This window comes from Eschscholzia californica, unplaced genomic scaffold (assembly GCF_041429995.1).
Source record: "Eschscholzia californica isolate CP2 unplaced genomic scaffold, dmEscCali1.0.p SCAF_1, whole genome shotgun sequence".
NCBI classification, from domain to species: Eukaryota; Viridiplantae; Streptophyta; class Magnoliopsida; order Ranunculales; family Papaveraceae; genus Eschscholzia; species Eschscholzia californica.
In genome coordinates this window covers 63,309,848-63,320,295 of record NW_028238198.1, presented here as the reverse complement: position 1 = coordinate 63,320,295, position 10,448 = coordinate 63,309,848, and the positions used below count along the sequence as shown (strand labels likewise).

Sequence of the window (10,448 nt, the reverse complement as noted above, 5' to 3'; positions counted from 1 at the left end):
AGGGTTCGATACACACACTGAACAATTGACGAAAAAAAGTGATTTGGTTGAAGTTATGTACTTTAGAATATTGGGTGATGATGACTTGCTAAGGGCAGCAAATAATTTAAAAGAGGAATGGGACCCACCATATTTTTTTTTGGTTAGGAGAGGTAAAGTTTTACTTCCTTATCAGAATAACAAACGATGATGGAAGATTTGGGGTGATCCTATAGCCACTTTCTAGTAATAAAAGAGGGATTTAGAAGGAGCAAAAGGGACACTGGGTTTTGAAGGATAACAACTTGAAAGAGAATCCAGGAGGCAGCCGGGACTGAACGATTACAGTAAGAAGCAGCCGGAAGAGCAATGCATGTTAAAAAATGTAATTTGTAATTTCTAAGTGTGTTAGAAAAATCTAGAGGGGAGTAAATGAGTTGTGGTGGTCTTCAAGATAGATGGGTCTAGAGAAGTTTGACTAGAGATAAGTTTAGACTAGAGATAAGCTTAGACTATTACTTGTAAGTTCCAATGTGGAAGTCTGTAGGCTTTGGTAGATGAGCTAAATCCTCTACTATAAATAGAGGTGTTTTGTAATGTTGTTGATCAAATATCTTTCTCAAGTTATATAAATGCATAATCTTCCTTAGCACCCAACAAATTTGGTATCTAGAGCCAATTATCCCCTTTATCTATTTCAATCTCATGAAGAAATGTCAACACCATCTTCAAATTCCACCTTCAATCTTTCACCTAATTCCAAACCAATTTTTGATGGAAAACACTATGATTATTGGAGAATGCAAATGAGGACAATTTATGTATCACAAGATTTATGGGAATTAGTTGATGAAGGTTATGAAGAAGAAGACAAAACAATAGCTCAATTGAAAGAGTTAATTAAAAAGGATGCAAAAGCATTGCAATACATCCAACAAGGGGTTAGTAAATCGATCTTTCATAGAATTATGGGTGCAACTAAAGCTAAAATTGCATGGGATATTTTGAAAAAGGAATTTCAAGGTTCCGAAAAAGTTATTGTTATTAAGCTTCAATCATTGTGAAAAGAATTTGATAATTTGGGAATGAAGGAGAGTGAAAATATTTAACTTTTTTCATCTCGTGTTACTGAACTTATTAACAAAATTAGAAGTCTTGGAGATACTATCGAAGACAAAAAAATCGTGCCAAAAATTCTTCGAAGTTTACCGCAAAAATTCGATCATGGTGTAGCCGCAATTGAAGAATCTAAAGATTTATCTTCTCTCTCTTTTTATGAAATAATTAGTCCTCTTGAAGCTCATGAAAGTAGAATCAATAGATATCAAAGTAGTCCGGTGGAGCAAGCATTTCAATCAAAGATTAATATTTCAAAACAACAAAAAAAAAGTAAGTTTTTTCAAAAAAGAAATTATTTTGAAAAGCATCAAGAAGGACAAGGTTCTTTCAAATCTCAAGGAAAGAACACAATCGAGGGAAGTTCGTCAACACAAAAAATTCTCAAGGAAATTCTGCTCCTTATTGTTTCTATTGCAAAAAAGTTGGTCATGAATCTAAGGAATGTCGGTTTAAATGCACCAAATGCAAAATTTCCAATCATTCTCAAAGAGATTGTTGGTTTCAAAAAGGAAAAAGTGAAGCTAATTTTACAGAAGAAAAACAAGAAGCACAGTTATTTTCTTGCATGAATGTAGAAACACCCTCATTGGATATTTGGTATTTGAACAGCGGATGTAGCCATTATATGACTGGAAATAGAGATTATTTGTAGAACTTGAAAAAAATGTTTCTACTCAAGTAAAGCTTGGTGATGGAAAATTAAAACCTTGCGGAGGAAAAGGTGTGATTGCAGTAGCTACAAATAAAGGCGATAAATTTATTAATGATGTTCTTTATGTTCCCGGTATAAGACAAAATCTCTCAAGTGTTGGGCAACTCATGAGGAAAAATTACTCTCTTCATTTTGACAATGGAGAATGTGAGATTGTTGATAAAAGAACAAATCTTATTGTGGCCACTGTCCAAATGACCTCAAATAATGTTTTCTATCTTATTATGCCAAAATGTGAGAATGTTTCATTCAAAAGTAAAGTTGATATGGCTCATATTTGGCATTTGATATATGGTCATTTGAATTATAGAGGGTTGAAATTATTAAAAGAGAAAGATATGGTGGTTGGTCTTCCTTACATCTCAAAAAATGATGAAATTTGTGAAGGGTGTATTTACGGAAAAATGCATAGGCTTCCTTTTCCAAAAGTCTCTTCAAGAGCCCGTGCACCACTTGAATTGGTACATGCTGATATTTTGGACCGACTAAAACACCTTCACTTAGTAATAAGAGATATTTTCTCTTATTTGTTGATGATTATACAAGAAAGATGTGGATTTATTTTCTTGAGCAAAAATCAGAAGCATTTGGTTTTTTTCTAGAATTTTTGGCTCTTGTAGAAAGACAAAGCAAAAATTGAAGACTCTCAGAACTGACCGAGGTGGAGAATTCATTTATAAACCCTTCATGGATTATTGCAAAGAAAAAGGAATTAAAAGAGAGCTCACAGTTCGTTATAGTCCACAACAAAATGGTGTGGACGAAAGGAAGAATCAGACAATTGCAGAAATGGCTCGAAGCATGTTGAAGGGGAAAGGGCTTCGTAATAATCTATGGGCTGAGGCAGTAAATACATCGGTATTCTTATTAAATCGGTCTCCAACAAAAGCAATTCAAAATATTACTCCATATGAAGCTTGGCATGGGAAAAAACCTCAAGTAGATTTTTTCAAAATTTTTGGGTGTCTGACATATTCTCACATTCCTTTGAGAAAAGAAAAATTTGATGAGAATGGTGAGAAATTCATCTTCATTGGTTATAGTAATGAATCCAAAGGTTATCGTCTTCTTGATCCCATCTCTAATAAATTGGTAATTTCTCGAGATGTTATTTTTGATGAGATGAAATCTTGGGAATGGGGAGAAAGTTCTTCTCAAATTGAAAATAAATCTGATTTTTTCCAAATTAATGATTGTCAAGAAGATCAAAGTTCTCCTTCATCAAATTTATCTGAGATGCCACAAATTTATGAAAATGGAGGAGTTGAAAATTCTCCAAATTTTGATGAGGATTCTTCGGATTCCAAATCACCTCCAAGAAAGACACGTTCTCTAAATGATATCTACGAATCATGAGTTTTCTTTCTTCACTTATGAACCACAAAATTTCAAAGAAGCAGAAAAAGAAGAAGTATGGAGAAATGCCATGAATGAAGAATTGACAACTATAGAAAAAAATCAAACTTGGGAAATTGTAGATCCTCCAAAAAAAAAAGATGTTGTTGGATTAAAATGGATCTACAAGACCAAATTTGATGAAGATGGATCAATTAAAAAACATAAGGCTCGCCTAGTTGCAAAGGGTTATTCTCAACAACCCGGTATTGACTTTAATGAAACATTTGCTCCGGTATTAAGAATGGAGACAATCAGAATTGTTCTTGCATTAGCCGCTCAAATGAAATTACAAGTTTTTCAACTTGATGTTAAATCAGCATTTTTAAATGGAGAATTGGAAGAAGAAGTTTATGTTGAGCAGCTGGAAGGATACAAAATAAAAGGAGAAGAAAATAAAGTACACAGACTAAAGAAAGCCTTATATGGCTTAAAACAAGCCCCCCGAGCATTGAATAGTAAAATTGACGGATATTTTCAGCAAAATAATTTTCACAAAAGCAAAAGTGAACCATCTTTATATGTGAAGAAAGAAGGAAATAATTTTCTAATTGTCTGTTTATATGTAGACTAGGGTATATCCCGTGTCCTAGGGCACGCACACTTGTATCAATCAAATGTTACGAAATTTATTGCTATATTTTATTAAGAGGGAGAGATTTTTAAGCATTATTATTTTTTTTATTTTTTTTCTCTTAAATTAGTTATTATTTTATTGAGAGAGATTTTCATTTCTTTTTTTAACCCTTGAAATTTATTTTGTTTCTTTTTTTCTTAAATTAGAATTTTTATTTATAAAAAAGAAAGGATATTGCTTTTTAAATAGGTAACTTTATTTCTACGAAGGACTATATTTTAAATTTTGAGAAGGGCTTCTAGACAATATGCATAATTAAAAAAGGATGTTTGTCCTAGTCATCGATTTCCCTTCTGTTTTATTATATAGATGATCTAATTTTTACAGGGACAAATCTAAGGATGGTTGAAGAATTCAAGAAATCCATGATGAAGGAATATGAGATGACAGATTTGGGTCTCATGAAATACTTTCTCGGAATTCAAGTTCGTCAATCAAAAGGAGAAATCCTTATTTCCCAAGAGAAATATGTTGAAGACCTACTAAAAAGATTTCAAATGTCAAATTGCAAGTCTGTTGCTACACCTATTGGTGTAAATGAAAAATTGCAATTAAATGACGGAGCACCTAAGGTCGATCCTAAAATTTATCGAAGTCTGATTGGGTCTCTTATTTATCTTACAAATACAAGGCCAGATATTGTTTATCCCGTCAGTCTCATCTCTAGATTCATGAGTGAGCCGAGTAAAATTCACTTTGCCGCTGCCAAGCGTATTTTACGCTATATTCAAGGAACAAAAAAGCATGGAATAAAATATGTGACTGAAGACGAAAACAAATTAGTCGGTTTTACTGACAGTGATTGGGCTGGTTCTCTTGATGATAGGAAAAGTACATCCGGATATGTTTTTAAGTTGGGATCTAAAGTTATTGCTTGGGCATCAAAAAAGCAAAAGACTATTGCTTTATCATCCGCGGAGGCTGAGTATATTGCCGCTACCGATGCATCATGTGAAGTCGTTTGGATAAGGAGAATTCTAGAAGATTCATTTCAAAAGGAACTAGGTCCGACAACTATCTATTGCGATAATATGTCCGCAATAGCAATGACGAAAAATCCGGTTTTTCACAACTGCACAAAGCATATTGAACTTCGTCATCATTTCATTCGCAATTTGGTACAACAAGAAGAAATTCAACTTCAATTTGTCAACACCAATGAGCAATGGGCCGACATCTTCACAAAAGCTATTAGAACGGGAAAATTTCTCAAGTTCAAGAACCACATGCAAATTACAAATTAATAAGGGGTGTTAAAAAATGAAATTTGTAATTTCTAAGTGTGTTAGAAAAATCTAGAGGAGAGTAAATGAGTTGTGGGGGTTTTCAAGATAGATGGGTCTAGAGAAGTTTGCCTAGAGATAAGTTTAGACTAGAGATAAGCTTAGACTATGACTTGTAAGTTCCAATGTGGAAGTTTCTAGGCTTTGCTAGATGAGCTAAATCCTCTACTATAAATAGAGGTGTTTTGTAATGTTGTTGATCAAGCAAAAAACAAGGTAGAAAAATGAGTAAAAAACTATTAAGTTATCTAGCAATCAAATATCTTGCTCAAGTTATATAAATCCATAATCTTCCTTAGCACCCAACAATGCACAGTAGCCTATAATTTTCTTGGGGATCTAGAGAACAAAGGATTTAGTACAAGGAGATTTGAGGAAAGAGGATGAAGAAACAAACATCTTCGGCGAAAGTTGCTCATTTTTTTCTCTTTCATCCAGGTCTATTAATTGAGTGGGTTGTTTATTTATACTTACATCGGCCGTTATTTCGTTTGATCCAGGTTAGATTATTCACATTAGTTTTCTGATTTGTGTATTAGTTTGACTGTTTTTTCTTTTCATTCAGTTAAAGTTGCTCTTTTTTTTTCCTCTTGCTTAGGAGTTAGATTTCTCTCTTGCTTAGGTGTAATAAAATCTTAAGTGAATGACTTCCGATTCTGAACAACTGAGTCCACTAACAGAAAGAAATGAAACACGTGCAAATATAAGTATAAACATCACTCTATCTCCCCCTCCCTCTTTCCCCCTTTCAGTCTCTCTCACTCACTCTTTAGCTATTAATATTTTAGTTATTGGTTTAACTGGTTAAATTTTGATTGTTGCCAGCTCTCAAATTTATTTGTTTGTACTACGTCTGGTCAAGTTCCTCAAGAAATTAGGAATGTTTGTACTATGTCTGGTCAAGTTCCACATAGAATTAAAAGATTTACACGAGAAGAGAAAGGAAAAAAGAAAAACAACAGATTCTGATGTAAGGATTAACTATAATGAATTTAATTTAATTTATTTTGTTTAATATTACACAATATATATGATGTGAGTTAATTTACATTCAAACATTTTGGTAGGATATTCTGTTATCACCGCACACATTATTCCAACGAAGACGACGTGAAAGAGAAATCTTACAAAGTAGAAACCATTTTCCTTGACAATTCGTGAACCAAACGAAGCATCTGTACTAACTTCCCGAACTTGTATCAACAACGAAACTTTTGAAGAGGTTTTAACTTAAAATTGAAAACACATATATCAATTTGTAACTTTGAATTATCACAATTTATGGCATGCACGTTAGTTACATGTAATTATAAACTTTGTCTTATTTCTTATAGATGATAACAGATTTTCATGTTAATAATGATATTCCTGAAGAGGTGCCGACTATGCATAATCTTCCAAATTCAGAACAAGGGAATGGAATTAACGAACTATCATCGGTCGCCCCTGAATTAAACTCAAGTCCAAATAGTGATGACAATTCAATACCTACTGTTACCCCAAACATCTCCCGAAACTCGAATGAACGTCATTTCCTCGGTGCAATGGACATAGTTTGTCCTCATTGTCAGTCTTTACATTGGATTGACGAAAGATTGGTGAGGTCATTTATTGTTAGACCAAAATTTGGAACATGTTGCTTGCAAGGTAAAAAGACGTCTTCAGAGTCTCTTAGAGCCACCTTTAGCTCTAAAAAGATTATACGAAGGAAATGATCATCTTTCGTCCTCATTCCGATCAAATATACGACGTTACAATGCGGCAAATACGTTTACAAGCCTTGGATGCTCATTGCAGCCGAGAATGCTCGAAAACACTTTACTCGTAAAATCAGGACGTAATAAAACCACAACGACGTTAGCCAAGAGGGATCTACCGCGCATGTAGGTAGCAGTGGGAACCTTGTGGGGTTACAATTAAAATCATTTATGCCAAAAAAAGAATCATTTTAACTCATTTGTTGCTTAAAAATAATAGTGGTAGTTAGCGGGATAAATGGGAAAAATATAAGATCCATAACAAAGTTGTCTCAATGAAGTCCATACATACATATATGTTGTTAGAGCATCTCCAATGCAAAACTCAAAAAAATTTCTATTCGTCCTATTTGTCAAGTTTCAATTAAGATTCTCACTCCTAGGTGTCGAAAATAGAGATCCTCAATTCTGATATGTCTCCAATGCAACACTCTAAACTCTTTTATTTTACTCACGTGTCATGGTTACTTTTGTAAAAAACTAATTAGTTATTTTAGAAATATACGAAGACTTGATTTCACTCTTGAGATATCACATCATCTTTGAGATCTTAGAGCATCTCCAATGCAACACTCAACAAAAACTCTAAAATTCCTAGGTGTCAAGTGCCAAAAATGGATCTCTAAAGTTTCTCTATCTCAGGTGGCTCTTAAGAGATCCTCAATTTAACAAGCTTCTCCAATGCAACACTCTAAATATAAAACTTTTACTTATGTGGCATTTATTTTTCCAATTTAAAATTATACTCACAAAATAATAATTAAAACCTATAAACTAATCCCGCCCAAAAAGAAAAAATCGAACAGTGCTTTGGCGGGGAGGACAACCCAATTTCTTTTGGCGGGAGAACAAAACTTTGTGAGAGGGAACAAAATCTGCAATAAAAGGCATTGATTTTGGTAAGTTTTCCTTGTGGATTCTTTGTAGATGTCTACAAGAAGATTATTCTAGGGTTTATTCAGACTTTTTGCTCTTATTTGCTTTTTATCAGAAGGGAGAATATCAAGTAGCTAGGGTTTTCTTGTTAAAGGAAGAAATTTGATTTTTATCTCAGTTTCTTGTTAATCTCTAAGTGCAAATCATCTCAGGTACTTTGATCTTCTTCCCTAATTTTGTTGACATTTTAATTTGGTTGGTTTTGTATTTAATTGTTCTTGTACTAGATATGTTCATCTTTTTGTTGAATTTTTTTGTCATTTGTAATTTCTCTCTTAGTACTTTGGAATACATGTTTAGTTTGAGATGAAAAATGAATATCAACAACCTTTTAGTTTTATTAATTTGTTCTTGATACAAAAAGTGGAGAGATATCAATGTTATTTATGCATAAAAAATGATAATTGAATATGTTTGACACCCTAAAATTCAATTAGGTTAGCCTTTTGCTTATAGTAATTAGATTCTACCAAAGTCAGGAGAAAGTGAAAACTGATTACTTGTAGAACTTGTCTAGTTGTCTTCATCTCTTCCATTGTCACTAATGGAGCAAGTATATTTTTCAGCAAACTCTATGTAACTTCTATACTTCTAATATCCTTTTCTTTTCTTGTTGCTTCTTTATCTTCCTCCATTAATACGAATATTGCTTCGATGGTATTCTCACAGTCTTGTTGCTTTGATGTTTCTGCATACCCAAGTTCTTAATCATGTAATATTTTGACTTATTATTCAATTATTTTAGAAGGCCATGGAGTCACAAGGCTACAACATCACGGAGTCTCAACTATCCGGTAAGGAGAATGAATGTTTAAATGTTAGCGATTATGCTCACGGAGAGAACCATAACACAAGTTTGAACCATCAACCACATCCTATCCTCTATAATCAGTTGCTTAATTCAAATCAATTGAACTCATCACAACATCAATTTCAACCACATTTTGCCTTGAATAGTGTAATTGCTCCATATTGTCCTCCTGCTGAAAAGTTATATGGTAATGGATGTTCGTTCCAAGGCCTTTTGAACGCTTCGTTACCTAATTTGAATCCTCAAACTTCTATTTCTTCTAAAGGATCCAAAAGAATTAATAATAATTCCAGTCGTCGTTGGACAATAGATGAAGATATTGCACTTACAAAGTCATATTTGTATGTCACCATGGATGCAATTGTCGGAAAGGATCAAACGAGTCAAACAATGTGGAATCGCATCTTTAATGTTTGGAAGGATAACATGGGTACATACGATGAGATAAGAAATGCAAAAGGCTTGCAATGTCGTTGGGGGACCATACAAGGAGCTGTCAACAAATTTCACGGGATATACGAATCACTTGAGAGGGCTCCACAAAGTGGAACCACCATTTCAGATATGGTACGACTGATTTCTTTTCTTTTTTAACTTGTGATTTTATTATTTATGTTAAATGCTATCACTTTAGAGAATGAAACCCCTGAGTACAAAGAAGATTCATATTGTCTTCAACATATCTTCCATTGTGTTTTGCATAAAGTTCATGCGTTTTATAGAAAATGGCAGCAATAGGATATGTGTACTTGTTAATAGTTCTTTGTTAAATTGGTACTTATAGAAACTTTAACTTATAGTATTTTTAATATTTTATTTTATTTTTGTAGGTTAAAAATGCAAAGCGTATGTACGAGGAAATAGGAGATAAGACGCCGTTTAAATTTGCTCATTGTTGGGAGATAATGAAAAATAGTCCTAAATGGTGTTCACAAAAGCTAACAAAGACGAGTTCTTTGAAGAAACAAAAGTCGACTCATGATAGCTTGACTATCTCCCCTCCATTGACGCCTAATACCTCGACGCCAAATATCTCGTCTTTTGTTACTTCAGATGGAAATGATATTATCGATTTGGATACACCAACAACAGAAAATAATGATGTTGATGTGGTTATCCGACCTCCAGGTCGAAAAGGTTGTAAAGAAAAGAAAAGACGATTAGTTGAGCAAAAGGATGTGGTAAACGTGTTTACGAGCCTCCAGTGCACTCTAGAAAAACAATTTGCTTTGAATCAACAAAATGTGGAGGCTCGAGAAATATTATTGAAGAAGGAGATAGAATTTAAAGAAATATACCAACAATTGAAGAAAGAAGCTCAAAAGCAAAGGGAAAAGAGAGAAAAGAGAAAAGAACAGGAACGGATCATGACAACAGATCTTACCAACCTTCAACCTTTGGTACGAACTGCTTATGAAAAAATGCAAGCTCAAGTATTGAAGGAATGGGAAGCGGAAGGTCTTCTTGGAGATATCTCTAAACTAAATTAAAAAATTTATTTTTTATGTTTTCATATTAGGTAGCTCGATCTTTTGAATGTGGGTTTCTATTTATTCTGAATATTATTTGAACGATTGCGTTATTAGGTAGTTTGATATCTTGAATGTGGATTTTGACACTTCTACTTTTTCTATCTTGAACTTCAATCCATATCTGCAGTTTTTCATATCCATACTTGTAACTATGTCTATGTTCTTTTTATTTGTAAGAGTGAGATTTAATAAGAAAGTAGAGTTATGATAGCATGCTCTCCTAATTGACTGATTCATGGAGATAAGGGGAAACATAATAAATGCCAGTCACATCCTTCCTGATCCAT

At 33.4% G+C, this 10,448-nt stretch overlaps 1 protein-coding gene across 2 annotated transcripts; it reads left to right on the top strand.

Moving 5' to 3' along the window:
• The first annotated feature begins 7,682 nt into the window (after positions 1 to 7,682).
• Positions 7,683 to 10,233, top strand: LOC147568145 (uncharacterized). Of its 2 annotated transcripts, XM_086654581.1 has the most exons (3): positions 7,795 to 7,970; positions 8,567 to 9,196; positions 9,460 to 10,233. In XM_086654581.1, the coding sequence occupies exons 2-3, from the start codon at positions 8,570 to 8,572 to the stop codon at positions 10,117 to 10,119; spliced, it is 1,287 nt and encodes a 428-aa protein (XP_086510707.1). In that variant the 5' UTR covers positions 7,795 to 7,970; positions 8,567 to 8,569; the 3' UTR covers positions 10,120 to 10,233. The 2 variants fall into 2 exon arrangements, with proteins under 2 accessions (XP_086510706.1, XP_086510707.1); XM_086654580.1 differs by having other exon boundaries at positions 7,683 to 9,196.
• Positions 10,234 to 10,448: the final 215 nt, after the last annotated feature.

Bases quoted from the DNA above. Each gene is read 5' to 3' on its own strand.
- LOC147568145 (XM_086654580.1), top strand. From the start codon at position 8,570: ATGGAGTCACAAGGCTACAACATCACGGAGTCTCAACTATCCGGTAAG. The intron at 9,197-9,459 runs GTACGACTGATT...TTATTTTTGTAG, and splicing joins GAACCACCATTTCAGATATG to GTTAAAAATGCAAAGCGTAT.